Here is a 17,003-nt window from a genome sequence, read left to right on the forward strand (position 1 = left end):
TTTAATAAAATGGTACTCAGAAATCCTCTTATACTAATTAGGGCTTATTGAGAATTTTATCTATAGTCCCAGCACAGACTAGATATGAAGAACAGCTCAAGAGACACAGCACCTCCTGAGACTGCTACATAGCTTCCCAAGCAGTTCAGAAACGTGGCTACAAGGTTCTTATGTCTTACAGCTCCGATGCTTATGCATATTTATATATCTTTAATATAAAATGGGATTTTTTTACTGCTGGGATTTCAATTTGTTTCAAGACTGCTTGAATCTACCTACAACATGGAGCACTAAGAAGATACTTTCTCCAACCCTTCTCACACAGACATGGGAGCTCCTTCCACAAGCCAAGTCAGAATCCAGTGTTCCTACATTGTAATAAGAACAGTGATACCGCTTAAATTTCTCAACACCAAAAAATGTACTGGCAGACCACTTAATTGTGGTGATAATGTTAAACCAATCTGAAAAATATGATGAGAGACTCAGAAGAACATCATGATACTATAAGGAGGGTCCAGCACTGGAAGGGGAGGAGGTGGGACAATGAGAGAGGGGAACTGCAGACTGCCTTTCCAGTCACCTCACACCAAAAGAGCAGTGGAGCGGGGAAGGCACCAGCTGCTGCCCTACTTGAAAGTCACATCCAGCCTTCCTCAAAAAGGGGAGCAGCTGTGGCTGCCTGGGGGCCCACTGGTGTTCTGGGAAAGGAGCAGGAGGAACTTGCAGCAGGAGGAATTTCCTCAATTTAACATCAAATGCCAATAGAGGTGCCAGCAGAAAATGCAGTCGCTCTACTACTTAGAAGTTGCCTGAATCCAGGGGAAACTTTTACAGAACAAAGCAGCTGCTAGCTCCGAGACTTGAGATACATGTTAAATTGCAGTAGGATGTGACACAAGCTGCCATTTGAACCTATGGAATTAACAAATGTGATAGGAAATATGTCACCCATCACTACTCTATACTTACTTTGCTAGTGTGACAGTCCAAGTTTATATATGAATGGCTATTTTTCTGATTTTCCCTTTGGGTTCTACAGTAACTTTCCAGAATTCTTACCTCATTTTGCCTGTCTTCCATGCATTATTGCTATCTTATTGGCCCTGAAAGACTTCAAGCCTCTTCAAATCTGAAAACTAAACTCTTTCAGGCAAAAAAGACCAAATGGCAATTAGAGCACATAGCTACTTCTCTCTCCTCTCTCCTCCTCGGTCAAATGTTTCATTGTATTTTGATCAGATGTCTGATATGTATATACAGTAAAGAAGAATTTCTTCAAATGTAAAATAAATTAATTTAAATACTCAGGAGGCATTGCAGATTGTCAGGCAATCAAATAATGGATTTGCATAATCACTACATCATTGCTTTGATTTACATATCTGTATGTACACACAGACAGAATGAAAGAGCAAGAGAGGGAATTTTCTGTGTTGTGCCTCAGGAGAATTTTCAAGCGATTTGCCAGCTTTGGTGTCTCATTATCTACTGCTAGCATAAAACACAAAAAAGTCACGTATAAAAGACAAGAAAAAATATCTAAACAGACAGAAAACAAAGTTGCTAAATGTTGAAAAGTATCCGTGATGAAAAAATTATTCATTCCTATCATATTTCTCTACAGGTCAATACAAGAATTCATTATTTTCTTCACACTGCCTGTTTGTTCTGGGAGGAATATGGTTCCTTCACCTCACATATGCAAAGCTACAGCTTTCTGGGGAAAAAGGTCTTGGTTACCTATGAGGACAGGAAAGGAGAGAAGGGAAAGGGATGGGGAAACAATAAAAACTGCCCAGGGAAAAAGCTAAGCAAAGCAGCGTGGCAAATTCTCAAAAGTTTTAGTTTGGTTTTTTTTATTCTGCTTTGGCTTTATTTATTTTTTTTACTCTGGCCTTCTTGTAGTAGATTCACAGATCATTTGGTCTTTAATATTTTTCCTGCTCCCCAGAAAAGCAATACAGAAGTGTTTCCTATTAACAGGATACTTATCTTTTGTGGTTCTACATATCTCAGTTCATTTCATTCAGGATCCAATTACCTTGTAAATGGAGTTATTGCACTTCTTTAAAACTTAAGGGAAAACTAACTCCTGGACAGTGAATGGCTCATAAATTCTACTTTCACAGCTTTTGCTTTAGTTTCTTGACTCTCTAGTCTCATTTCATCACTAACAGACAGAAAGACTCTTCCACAGAGTAGCTAAATTTGGCTTCTGCTCAGCATCACAGTTAAACGTGATCACCTCTCTCTTTCCACTCCACAGATAGCCCAAGAAAGTCAGCCTCAGAACAGTAGTGATGGCTTTAAAGAATATCCCCCCTTAAAAATATTAAATTGAACTTTGTACTGATGTCCCACAGGAATCGCAGTTTAATCTTTATTTTAAATGCCAGTTGGTCCCCTTGGGCCTACATGCTTTTCATCACTCAGCATGTCAGATAATAGAACATGATCCTCAGCAGATTTAGATACAAAACTTTAATGCTTTGGAAATTAAAAAGTATTCCAAGCATCCATGTAACTCAGAGAATGCCAAAACAGATGGGTGCAGACAAGCACATATGCCCTGTGCTCATACATAGAGGCAGTGAGTTAAGGGATTAAGGACTTTGACAACAATACAAATTTAAGGAGCCTGTGCTCTGCCTCCTTGCTGGCATTCATTCCATCTCATACTATAATGACTGCCCAGCCAACAATACTGAAAAATGCAAGAAAAGGAAAGAAAAAAAAGAGGTGAAGTGTGTTTTAAAACCAGATCAGATTGCTGATCCAGTCTTCTGCATAGCTACAGAAACAGTTGTCAGCCCAAGTGATAGGGCAGGGCTGTGAAGTGTGGGAGCAAGTATGCAGGACAAGGGGGCACGGGGACTATCTAAACACGTACTGGTGCCAGAGGTCCCACACTGTGAAACTATACCCAGTCAGATGTGATACTGCATTGCTGCATCAGCACGGCACTGTGCCTTAGATAACAAATTTAGTAGAGGGGATGTGGTAAACTCAACAGGGCTCTAAGCAGGTCTGGGCTAGAGCTGGCTTTGTGTTCAGCCTGTTTAGAGTAGGAGTGGAAGGCACACAAATCTATCTGCTCCTGCCCACATGGATGTAATCTAATGTGTGTTAGCAGCCATGCTTGACATAGTGCAATGTCTTACAATGACAGGTTCCTCTCTGCATCTAAGCTATGACGGTAGCAGTGGATTTTTCTCCCATGCTTCCACCCAAGAATTTAAAACATTTTTTTTTAATGCTAATGAATGAATTTTTGCTTCTAATTCCTCCATTTGACAGATCAAGAATTACAGAAGCGGGCAATAAAAGCCTGCAACACAGCCAAGAACATCACCTTAATCTCCTGGTTTACTGACCATGGCCTGCTGTTACATGCAGGAAGAAATATTGAGTGCATGGACAGACACCACCTTGCAGCAACTGGCTGAGAAGCTGGAAGAGGCCTCTTGTTCCTGCCTCCCTCCCAGAGGGAATTACCTATTACTACAGAGCATTTAAGCTCATGCCAGTTGCTGCCAAGGAGAACAGCAGGGTTAGCTTAAACGGTTTTAATGACTGATCTGAGCTATCCCAGATGCTTTGCATTCAAGTGATATAGAAAGTGCTTAAGCGCTGCTCCCTAGTCTGAGCACTCTGGCAGTAATAAGTAGCAATAAGCAGGGCACAATGAGGGAGACGAAAGTGCAGAGGGCTGTCCTGCCCGTTTCAGGGGCAGATATGAGCTGATGTATCTCGGTTTAAATATTCCAGCCTTGCTTGAAGAACGTAGGTGTGAAAACATTAGTACATTGTGCAAACTGTGATCAGAGAGAACAACCACTCTATCCCACAAGATACTGCTGTTGCTACACTCTTGTTTTCGGTCAGGAAGCCTCGGAGTCCCAGCATGACATGACAGAAACTATCACCCATTTGCTCCACACTGTACTCGCAGTATTTCTGCACCAGCTACCAAACAGGCTTCCATATTCTTAATTTTTGTTTCCACACATAAATTGTCTCTTCAGTACCCTCTGCTGTCTGTTCAATGTCTTTTCACTCTCAGAATAACAACTGCAGAGGTTTAGGGTAGTGGCATATTTTTCCATCCCACTTCATTTAATTGAGCAAAGGGCCCAGCTGCCCCTGACTGCCTGTAAAACTGGTGGAGGGAGCCAGGCACCTCTGAAATGCAGTAGAGCTCTTCTGAGATCTGAAATGCCTTTCAGAATTGCCTATTTCTCCCCACTGATGACATATTCCCCAATAAAGGTCTCTGTTATGCACCTAAAGAAAGATGGTATGGATTTGGACTCAGATGGCCCACCAGTTCATTCTCAAATGAATAAAGGGTGAGTTCAAACAAATGCTCTGCCCAGAGAACACCCATTTCTTGGGATTCTGGACTTCTAGACCTAGAAACTTGTCATATTTGGTGAATGATACTTGAGGAACCAAGCGGGCTAGGTAAAGCCATTGTGGAATCAATGAATGCTGATAGATCTCTCCATTACTTCTACGGCTTACAGGAAGCTCCTTGAGATCAAGGTTTGGAAGCCAGAATAAGGACATATATAAGCCTGGAGAAATCAGAAATCAGGAAGAGAAGGCTCATAATGAATCTAAAAATGCCTAGCAATGTGAATACAATATAGTTAGTGCTTCTTTCGCACCATGATACCGAGGTTACAGCCAGAGTTTTGGTCTAAGGACGTGTTAGAGGCTGCCCCCAGACTTGACAGCACATTATTGAGGCTATGGAATTGAAAGTAGTTGGATGTCATGCTAGCCATATCACTCCTTTGTATGGTAAATTAAGCAAATATCTCCATGGGTGCAGCAAGTTCTAGACAGATCTTGGTCCTTTTTAAACAATTAATTGAATCTCATAGCAGGCACAGGTTTACTTGCAGTGAGAGCCTGCCTTCTTTTGCTCAGAGTTTACATCTATCAGCATTTAGCTAGCCAACCGCACGTTTTTATTTAACTACCTGAACAACAGAACAATAACAAAGTAATAACTTTAGTAAATAACACCTCACCCCACTTTCTTCATATGTTCAGTCTCTCCCCAGCTACCATAAGTTCTTTTGATCGCTCCCTTAACTCTACATCTGACTTTTAGAAACACAGCTGGCATCCACAGTCAGTCTCATAATAAAATGGGAATAGGTCCCAGCCACCTGGGTAGTGATGTCAGCCTCTGTCTTGTCTGAATAATATCTCCTAAAGATAAAAAAGATCCCATATCGGATAAAGCACTCGCTAGAATCCAACCTGACTTCTAAAGGAGCTCCTTATTTTTAATAATGTATAGGGAAAACATAATGCTCTGAAAGAAGAAATCATTATTCAAACACACACTGAACCACAGAAAATTCAATTTAACTTTGGAGATAAACTAATCTTAGAGCCCATTTATACCCCCATCCCTCTCCAGGTGTTCACAAATTTCCACCTCTCATCCTTTCACAGATATAGGTCAGCAATCAAGGGATTTTTGAGGCACCCATATATAGAGAAAAGCCCGCACAATTTGGACAAGGGTCTCTGTCAGACTTCTTTGCAATATGAATGCCTAGGATCTAAGTAAGATGCATTGTCAAGCTCTGTCACATACCTTCTGCACCAATTGACACAAGTTTCACTCCTTTGCTGGCGATATAATCCAGAGCTTTGTTGACATTAGCAATTTTATGGAAGCGCATCTTTCCTCTGTCTGGTTTCGGTAGTCTTTCTCCTGCAAAACAATAAATTTAATGTGTTTATTGTTACATACACCTGGCTACAGCCACACAAGTGATTAGAATTCAAGAGTGAATGTGCCCTGAACATTGTCTAAAATTTAGCAGTTATTTTAACAGGTATTTTTCTGAAAGAATGTCAAATGTCTTTGAACAAAACCCTGAAGAGAATATTCAAATGTTGAAACATCTGACTTAGATCTGTCTGATATAGCAGTAAAATCAGAGTAAAATTCTTGTGTTTGCCCTTAACATCTGGAAGATATGTGAGTGCTTCCTGCTACTCCTGGTTCATTCCTACTGTCCATGTTAGAGTAGCTGAATATTAAGAAGGCAGGATGTTCTCAGAGCTCATCAACCTTACCTACCTGGTTGTAAAGAGAGGCTGGACTCTGTCTAGCAGATTAGCCATGGCATCCTTCCACACCTGACCAAGAACAATAGCTTTTAACAACCTCATCCAGTACAGCAGAGCAGCTAATTTCAGGGCATAGGCTGATGTGTTTGAATGAATTTATCTTTTCAAGGGATCACAAAGAAGAATAATTTCTGAAAATATGACTTTCCATTTCATGAACAGTGATCACTTGAAGATCTTATTTCCCCACTGCAATCTCCAGCAAAAACATAAACTGTCTTTTCCATAAAGATGTCTTAAAGATCTTCTCGCCCTTTTTCACCTTTATTGTGTCTCTGTAACTTGAGCTATTCCCTTCCAATTCAGGGGCAATCTGAATGTACCTTGGGGATTGCCCCTCTGAGTAACACATAAAACGGGTGACATAGTGAGTTTATATCAGTTAGTCAAAAGGCGTTCTTGGATGCTCCACCCTTCTGAAAAATGAGACCTTTTACTTGTGACTAAATATTGACCTAGTTTACTTCAGGCACTCACTTTTGAAAGCATTGGTACATCCAATGAAGTCATTAAAAGCAAAGCAAAACTTCTGTACTAGAAGTGGAATAAAATGAATTTGTAACCCAAAGGTAAAGGCTTTTTAATTGTTAGGGGCTAAGACGCTAAGACCAGGTCCTCAATGTCTGTGGTTTGTTCAACACCACTGGGATGTCAGTGATACCCTGATACACTGTGATATTCTGGAAGACAAGCACAAAACACAAGATTTTGCAGATAAGGAAAAAGCAGAGGTTTTTCTCCTCCCTTTTGTTTTACAGTGTGCTTCATCTCTCACTTTTCGGGCTACTTAGAGCTTGTGTTCACTGTTCTGAATTAACAATTTTTGTTCTTTTAAGAATGTTTCAGTTAGCATGCTGTAAATACAGAGCAAAATTTATTTTAGCCAACCTGAGATAACTTCCAAGAGAAGCATCAGTTTGAGGCCATTTCTGAAGTCCTCCTCAATGTTCTCAATCTGCGTGCCTGCTTTCCTGAGGTGGGAATTGCACCAGGCTGTAAACGTCTGTAATAGTAATTAAAAAAAATACTTATCAACAAGGCATTTTCAAGAAGAACTGCTAAGCCATCTGAGTAAACACTGCATCTGAGATTTTCACTACTACCTTAGAAATCTGGATGTCAAATTCCTATTCATTTTATACGTGTCATTGAGTTCAAAATTCTTATCCCAGATATTCATGAAGATTCACAGAATTGCTTGATTAGAAGCAATACTGTGCTAGATTCTACTCATAAATGAATCCCAAAAAAAGATCTATACATAAGGGCAAAATTTGTTTAATCATTACTACTACACTTACCATTTTATGAGCAAATAATTTTATGTTGGGACTTACCTGTTACATATTCTTCCTCAAAAGAAAAATTGGCATGGTATAAAGGAAACTGTGTGACAGTAAAATGTAGGCAATAGCAAAAATTTCTACTACTTGAATTCATGCTATGATAAACAGTTCTTATACAGATTATCTATGCCAGGAACAAGTAACAAGCATTTCTCAGAGGCGGAAAGTTGTGAGAATACTCTTCAGGATGAAGTAACTGAAGAGGGACTTTATACAGCAAGGGTACCAGCAAAATTGCACCTGCTCCTACCTGTAACTACAGTGAGAAACAGAACACCTTTTGAAAACATGGACAATTAGAATGGATTTTGAAAGTTTACAATAATTCAAGTGCAGAACTTTCCCATTCAGACCCTACAGATATGGCCTGCCTTACCAAGGGTTTTCTTTTTAAGCTGTATTCTATCATTTTCAGAAAACGACCACAATTCATGGAACACATAAATGGAGATACTTGAGTTTGCAGGGCAAAAACAACCATGAGCATTTCTCTCTCCATGGAGAATAACCAAGTCTGCTTTTACTTGCAGAGATGAAAAGCAGAACTAACTCCATTAACCTACAGAGGTCATATACTCATCACCTTTTGTATGCATGAAATCAAAACACGGGCTACTATAACGTTTAGTAGCTAAAATCAGCCTGTTTCAAATAGCCATTACTTCTCAGTCTTCTGAAAAATTCTCCTTGCTTTTCAGTGTCTGTTAAGATATATAAAGCAAGTTTGCATTTATTAGGTATTTCAACAGGTATTTAATTCTAGGTATATAACAAAGCCATACACTTTCGTAAGTTAGGCTTCAGCTACTTAAAATTGTCAGATATATGGAATTCCCCTTCTTTTGCTATTTCAAAGTTTTAAAAACATTAAGTGTAAACACTTTAAAAAATAAAATATATCCTAAATCCTCATTGTCAATATGAAAATTCCTTTGGCCTTCTTTTTCTTGCCTGTTTTTTTAGACTATTTAATTTCTGATCTCTCAGAAACAGAATAAGAAAGGCCAGCAGATGAAAGGCCTCTACTTTCCCTGGAACTGAATCTTGTAAATTCTAGACAGATTTCATACCTTAAGAAGATACGGATTGAATTTTCAAAAGTGGTCTGTTCTTAAAAATGCAACTTTCTCTTAAAGAATAACAATTCGATTGTTGTTGGGTTTGACTCAATTTATGTGAAGAATTTATGTGCAGCTTGCTGGGCTCTTTTCCCAGAGGTCCTACAGTGACAAGGAGCAGCTTGATAAACTTTAGTTTTATCAACTTCTCCTTTCCAATTGAAAGGAAGAAGCAAGAAGCGCTACAGAATGTGGGGGAAGTGTGCAGTGAAATCCTTAACTCTAGATACCCAGAGAGAAGACAGTATTGGAAGTGGTTCTGGGCAGGGGTCCTGTTGACCTGCAGAGGATGAGTTGCAGGTAGAGGCATAAGAAAGTCATTCTGTGTGCAGACAGAGGTAAGTATGCCTGCAGCTGAAGCATCTCTGCAAATACATCTATTTTAATAAAGGGATGTTAGCTTGAAAAGCAATAATTCAGAAAGGTAAACCTTTCCTCATTTTAAGGTAACTGGCTTTACTGAGCTCATGGGAGACCTGAAACCAGCGCGTATCAAGATTCACAACAGAGATATTAGGCACCTGTACCCTCAGGGCTCCACATGATGGAGTCTTAGATGGTATTTGGTTTGTATCATTATAGGGTTAGGATCTATTTTATAAGACTAATTTGTCTGCCTCAAGCAGTATCTTGTTCTAGTGATATGTATCTAAAAAGGCTTAGCAACACATTAAGTCATTTGCAAATACTAAAAACTGTAACGAGCATCCTTGGAAGGAACCATATTATGGTAATATAGAAAAAACAGCTGCTACTGCAGTTTGTAGAATCATTCCGAGCACAGCATGCTAAACTCAAAGAGGAATTTGGAGAAAAACCTCAGCCATTTCCATCTCTTCTTTTATATATTTTATGGTGAACGTTCCAACCTTGTACCACTTGAGTAAATGAGTTTTCCCCATTTTTCATTTAATTAAGAGTTTAATGGCAACAACCACACCAGTTGAGCAGTCTTAAAAGACAAATCTGATTCCTACCGTGAAGAAAGTTACTTCTCTCTCACTTAGTTTCTTAAGAGGAAATGGAACCTGGCACTTCTTAGCTCATATATGCATATATAAGTATATATATATAAAAGCAAATTAGAATTTTGTCCACCTCTAATCTTACTGTGGTCCTCTACTTTGCCTCTTCAACAGCTGATTCAGCTTACTGGATGCTGCACTGATACACAAAACCCAAAAGTTTTACCCAAAGATTCCAAAGTTTTCAAGTAATTTAAATAGTTTCTCTTGGAAACAGACACTTTTAGAGCACTGCATTTGCTGAGAGACAAACTCTCTTCTCGATCTTGTTCATTTTATGAAGACACTAAGCAGCCAAAATTGCTGTGATATAAACAAGGAAAAGATGCTACTACTGCTGAGTCAAGCCGTTTTCAATAAATAGTCTGATGCCAGTCACTGGTTTTACAGGCTCCCTTTTTATATCTGTAGGTTATTTAAGATTCTTTCCAATACTATTGGGGTTTGTCATTGACATTGTAGCATTCTGAAGGATAAACGTGGAATTACCTACAAAGCCTCTATTCATGAGATAACAAGTTCTGCTGAAGCACTCTACTGTGCATAGATTCTGTATTGAGACTGTCTGTATCTAGATAGTTTAGATTATCCTCTATATCTAAAATAAGAAATGTAGGTCTTTTATCTGAACTAGAGTTTCTCAAAGCTTTCTGTTTTACCAGTGCACCAAGTCATGAAATGGTGCTGTCCCCTTATGACAGTTGTTCTGTGCCCCATGGAGAGTGTAGCTGCAGTACACTACAGCAGACTCTGGGAATGTGGCTTCATAGCCTGGTGCCTTCCAAACCGGCTTACTTTCCCTAGGACTATAAACATGGTTATAGGAATGCTACTTAAGGAAGTGTTTACTAAGTTTCAGTGATGCAATCCATAACTGACTGTATTAAAGCTACTGTACAACCTAACTTGCAAATTTTAACAGTTTCCACAATCCACATTTTATTTAACCCTCGTCCTTCTATTCTTATTGTGATACCACTTGTTCTCACTGCTTTGGCTTTAACTAACAGTTCTATTCATAGTTATTAAGAAACAATTCAAAGCACGTTTAAATCCTAGAGATCAAAATACAGCCAGCGTATAGTACCCTACAAATTTGTAATCCACTGGGATTTAAATGCTATTAAATGACTAAGACAAAGCAAATTCCTTTTTCTGCTGAGTTGTACAGTACATTTCAGAGTATCAGATTGCCCAGATAAATAAGACAGGACTGAAGGCACCAAGCTGAATACCAGAAGGGATACAAGTGCCTAGAAAGTTAGACATTTCATTTTATAATTTATTTACCATAGGTGGCTCTACGAATTTTAAAAATAAATAAATAAACATTTATCCTTTCCAAAGTTGTTACTACAAAAGAAACTTTGCTGATGTTCTTAGATGAGAGACCACAGAAGAGGGGATGCAGGGCAGGAAGCCAAACAATGTGCTGAACCCACAGGTAAATGTTCTCTTAATTCACTATTAATTGTCTACTGCTGTCACAGGTCTATTTTGAAAGAGCTAATTCCAGAAAAGGGAGAGCAGTTTATGTTCTATGTCCAAGTAGCCTCGTTGTGAAGACTGCCAATAGCACATTCTCCCTAATTTGGGTTCACAGATCTGTGATTGCTAAGTGTGTAGCCAAGAAAAAAACACCTTACCTGGTAACTTATTCAGGTCACTTAATGTTACAAGCTCTTGACAAGCAGAATTGCCACAAAGGGGCAGGAAAAGGAGATACCCCTAATCGATTATCAATCAACTGCAGCTAATGCCAAGAAATAATAAGGTATGTCCGCTCTGTGCAAATATTTTTACACATGAAGGACATACTTTGATTGAGAAAGTGGTATCACTGAGAGCTGAGTTGTCCTACACTCCTGAGAAAGCCCACATGTCCTTTTTATGTGACTGTAATGACAACTTACTTTTGATAGTGCTTCAAAGCCAGAAAACAAGATGGTATAATAACAAGTTTCATATTTGCATGTGATAATAGGGATAAAGAGAATTGAGAAAGCATCAGTTACTACCCTTTCCAATACTGTTACCCACTGGTGGCTCAAAAGACAACTTGTTCTACCTGCTGAAGATACAGGGTAAATGTCTAGTTTGGCCTTGACAGTGAGTCCAAAATGTACATCACCAAACCAGCAGCATAACTTGCATGGGAACATATGCAGGGGATACACTCCACAAGTTCAGGAAGATTTATTTACTTGCACTCAGAACTGAAATTGAGAAGTGGATCCACGCCAATAAAGGACTGGAGACCTGTATCCTATTCAGTATGTATATCTCATAACAAAGGTTAACACTGCCTTTCACTCTCTTCTACTCAAATCAACTTCTGTCTGCTATCATATTTACAAGTTTTAAAAACTAATACTTGTTTTAAAAGGCATGTGTCTGCTTGTCTGTACCCCTACCAGAAATGCTGCTGGCCCACGAGTCATTTGTTTGTTGAGTTTCTAGACTTTCTGTAACATTTACATAAGGAAATATAGACAAAATTCCATTTTAACCTATGAGTTATGAAAAATTTTGCATTAATAGAAGAAAACTTAATACGTCTTGTGTCTGTTAGGTAAGGCAGAAGCACAAGTCATTTTAAGTCGACCTTAAATTCTAATACCCAGAGCAGGAGAACACACCTGAAGAAAATTAACTTCAAATATAAACATTCGGCACATTTGTTGATATACATATGTTTTATCCCTAATCATCTCAGTTTGATAGAGTTGTTTCTTAAAACTCTGCTTTGTAGCCCTTCTTCTAAAGTATTTTTCCTCTCTACTTGTGCTAGCTGAGGGTCTTCATTACTTGTAGGCTAAATGGGATGCAGTGATTCACTCTGTAGTTATACAGAACATTACTGGGCTCTGCGCACATGGCAAGGGTGGTACAGAAGGAGCTCTGCCAGAACATTCCCACTAGGCCAGACTGAGGTTTCCCCTTGAAGAATTGCCCATCTGTCTGCTATCCATGTTTTAAAATATAAGTTGTGAACCTGCAACGTGATCTCCTAGCTCCTGTGTCCACACAGTGTTCTAATGACTGCAGGATCAGGGCTTTTCTCTGGGCTTGAGATGTAGTCTGCATTGGCCCTTGTTCTCTTAACTATTTACTTCTGCTCTGAAAAGAAGGGGCGTGAAGGTGAAACACAGCAGAAAATTGCACAGCCTTTATAAACTAGCTTGATGTGAACCAATGACTGCACATGGCATCTTTCAGATGTTCCTAGAACATCTAGATCAGCTATATTTTTAGTATGTTAGGTGCATGAGTATATTTTTATGAATTGAAAATACATAAAATCTTACATCGTACTTGTTGGTTTGAATTATTATTAACTGTCCCCTTGCTCTTGTTTCCCCTTGCAGTGGAAGCCTAAATGCACTGGTACATGTTAATAAAATAACTAGAGTAACTGTAACAGGAGAGGTGGTTCACCAGTACAACTCAATCACGCCAAAACACTTGGTAGGCAAAGTGGGATTTTAATACTAAACACACCAGAGCACAGCAACAACTCAAATGAAGCCCAGTGAAAGCGTAGTGAAGGATGCCTTAAAGGCTAAGGTAGGTCAGATGTTTAGTGTGTTCCAAAAGGTCATTAAAAGGAAATTCTCAACTCATAGGCAGCAGGTCAAAGCCAAATTCCTGGGAACAACAGAAAGGACAGCATAGAACTGTCTCACAAAGGCAGTTAATAGAATGTCCAGCACAAGGTCCCCATAACCAAAGCTGGGGAAAGCCCTCCCTGCTCCAGCACATCCATCCATATAGCTGAACAGATGGTGTCAGACATGATATGCTAGCATATTCTGCACTGTCAGCAGATCTGCTCTAGTAACTAAGGAAACTTCACCCCAGTTCCTTAATTTTATCATTCACAGGAGACGTCGTCAAAGGGATGCATTCATCACACAGGATATTGCGCGTGTCTTGCTAGCATTCTGCATTTTGCTTGCATGGAAGAGCCTGGGGAGACCTCAGTCCTTACAAAGCAGGTGGCCTAATGCTATGCGAGTCTAGGGTTTCCTGTAAGACATGCAACCCCCTCCAAGCACTGAATGATTGCACGTCAGTTTTACAGTGCTCACTCTTAACAAAAAAAAAAAAATAACCCAGAGCATGTAAATATCCCTTCAAGAATAATTTGGCAAGGTTGAACCATGAGAAATATCAAGATTACTGAGCCTTTTGTTACAAAGTGAGTGCCATTAGTTCGTTCTTTCAGAGGAGACAACCGAGAAAGGTTATCTTGTCCCATTGGTCTAAAATGGAAGAAAACTCAGGAGGCAGCAAGATGTATGGGAAATTCAGTATGGGTCACTGCATGCACTGTCCTCACATCAGCCTTTTTTTCTTAAGGAAAGAACAGGAAGGAAAGGAAGGAAGATAAGATGTTTCACAAGGTCTGTGGAGGGGTTAAAACAGTCAAAATATTGCAAGGTTTATTAGGAGCAGGCAAATATCTTTATTGGATTGCCTGAGATAGCTGGGAAAGACGGAGAAGTTTTCAGGCGCATAAGCCCATCTTGACAGGTGAGAAAGAAGCATCAGTCAGTCTTAAGCATGAAAATGTAGGTAAGTCTTCAGACAACTCAGGACTTTGATGGACCATTGGTATAATGCTACAACAGCTCTATTACATGAAGGAAGCTCCTTCCTTTTTCAATACTGTTGATGACACTAATTTATGAATGTTTTACAGCAGCAGGCATCTGTGTGGCCCAAATGTGGAACTTCTCAGAATACATGCAGTGCCATAGGGTTGCCTGCTTGTGTATTTTTATCAGTTTAAAATAATTCTGCCTCTTTTAAATGTTTTTTCAATCAGAAACATTGATATTTTAGAAGTAGGAGCACATGCAATGTTTAAAATCCCATTTGAAACTAAAAAGTGTTCAGGATCTGTAGGAAAATTCTGGTCTAAATCTACTTTTCATTTTTGAAATTTCAAGAATCACTCAAATAAGAGAATCCTGCTCAGAAAAATAATGCAGAAATAAAAGAATCAAGAATCCAATGAAAATCTTTAGTAAAACCATGGGCATGGTTTTACCTTGCATTATAAAAACTGCAAGATACCTTTACCCATTCTTATCTTTACAATATAACTACCTACTCAATTTGTTAACGTGAAGGAATTAGAAAGACAAAGGAACTGTCGGAAAAAAACTCTACTGTCTACTTCTGGTGTGTTCTTCTACTTCTGAATATTTTTAACACATTCCTATCACTAAGCAAACCAGAGCAGAGTGGTCTGTGGTAAATTTACATGTGCTAAACTTAATAACAAAGGAAGAAACACAGTGTTATAGGTGATGAAAGGTTTGGCATATCTTATTTACGCAGAAGTGGGAAACTTTGCTAGGCACATACCACCAACTTTTGCAGAATCCAATCTTATATTTAAAAAAATAAAACTTCCAAGGACAAGCAAGTAAAAACTTATGTTGTGCTACCTTTCTAAGCCTGCATTTAGGTACATGCATGTCCTCCCCTCATGATTTTGCCTGTCTCAACTCTAGCCATTCGTCTAGTTCCACTAGTTAAACTAGAGTACTTTAAAGGTCCCCCCACCAGCACTCTATAGAAGCAGGTCTGTTTTATGTCACATACCTAAGCTGGTTGCAACAGCAGAGAGCTATTTATCTGAGAATAAAAACAAAACACAAAACCATGTGATGGGAAAAAAAAAATTTTTAGCAAGTCAGAGAGTTTATTCCTACTAATGGTGAGTAATGGCTCACTATTAAGCAGAAGGGCTTATTAAGTATACTTCTGCAGGAATCTATCCTAAACCATTTCCTATAATACACTTTACTCACTCATTTAGATGACAGAATAGAGTATATGTTTATAACATTTTAATATGACAGCAAAATGATGGGTCTGTAAGTATGTTTCATGACAGAGCTACAATTCAAACTGATCGTGACAAATCAGTGAAAAGACTTGAAGAAAGCTGGGTGCAGATTAGCAAGAAGTCTGAAGTACTGCCCTCCTCCAGTAATGAATAACTGCAAAAACACAGGATGGAGAACTACCGGCAGGGCAGTAGCACTGAAGAAGAGGAGCTGGGAATAACAGTGGATCACAACCCAACCTCATTAAAAAACGTGCTGTTATAAAAGGCAAACACAGTACTGGAATGTCTAAGCAGAAGAATGCTGTATCAATATCTGAAATATTTCTTCCAGTTTCCTCAGTGCTGGAAAGGGATTAGCTGTAATATTTCCCCCTCTTTTGAGCACACAATTCAAGAAGAATATGGATCAGTTGGAGAGAATCCACAGAGCAGCCATGAAAAGAATAAAATTCTAGAAAACTTCATCTATGAAAAATATAGAACCATTGGATGGGTTTCATCATGAGAAGTTTGAAAAAAGAGTAATACTTGTCTCAACCATTCAAGCAGTCACAACAGAGAAGAGAATAAATCAGTTCTCTGTGTTCACTGAAGATAGAGCTTAAGATAGATAGTCACAAGCTTAAACAACAATGAGGAAGATTTAGATTCATTTTTAACTCTAGAAGCACTGAAGCACTGGAAGAGATTGGCCGGGTAAATGTGAAATCCTTCTTCTTGGACATCATCAAGAACAAGTTAAATAAATGCGTTGAGAACAGCATGAGCATATTTGCTTCTGACAAAGTAAGGGAATGGACTAAATGCTTTCCTAGATTCTGACAGTCATACTGTCTATGATGTTCATGGAAGATTCCCATCCTAATTGACATCTACACTACAGCCTTGAAAAGGGAGAATAGGCAAGCAGACTTTTTCCTTCCTGATTCTGTGACTGAGAGGCCCTAAAACTTAGAGATATATGTCTGTTATCCAAAGACTACAAAATAAGTCATTCAGCACAAAACAACTCCCTTTTAGGAATCCAAGCACTTGGCATGCAACAGATAGCTGTAAATTTTGATTCTGTCAGGGTGTTCTTTCTGTGGTGATCCCCATATCCCTCTCCTACTTTCATATGACCCCTTAATTTCCCTCAGCAAGCACAAATATTGGAGGAGATTTTTCAGGGATATTGGAGAAAAAGAAAGTAGAAGGGTGAAGACAGAGAATAATAAAGAAACAAAGCTGAAGAAATGTAATAGGATAGAGGGAAAGCAGATTCAAAGTCAATAGGCTGAAGAGCGTTTGCAGAAAGTTAAATATAAACCAAATTTAAATGAAAGTGGATTCAATGATCTGTTCTGTGGGTACATACAATTCCTGAGGTCTGTATTATGATCCTGGCAGCTCTGTGGAAAGAGACCTGGGAGTCCTGGTGGACAGCAGGATGACCATGAGCCAGCAATGTGCCCTTGTGGCCAAGAAGGCCAATGGCATCCTGGGG

The 17,003-nt window shown here is 39.0% G+C and overlaps 1 protein-coding gene across 1 annotated transcript in view; it reads right to left on the reverse strand.

Moving 5' to 3' along the window:
• ACTN2 (actinin alpha 2) overlaps window positions 1-17,003 on the reverse strand; it is a 70,224-nt gene that overhangs the window by 37,935 nt on the left and 15,286 nt on the right. The window contains exons 2-3 of the mRNA XM_054195112.1: window positions 7,051-7,165; window positions 5,621-5,740 (exon numbers count right to left, since the gene is read on the reverse strand). Coding sequence (XP_054051087.1) covers window positions 5,621-5,740; window positions 7,051-7,165 — 235 coding nt within the window. The remainder of the gene's footprint in view (window positions 1-5,620; window positions 5,741-7,050; window positions 7,166-17,003) is intronic.

This window comes from Rissa tridactyla, chromosome 3 (genome assembly GCF_028500815.1).
Source record: "Rissa tridactyla isolate bRisTri1 chromosome 3, bRisTri1.patW.cur.20221130, whole genome shotgun sequence".
Classification (NCBI taxonomy): domain Eukaryota; kingdom Metazoa; phylum Chordata; class Aves; order Charadriiformes; family Laridae; genus Rissa; species Rissa tridactyla.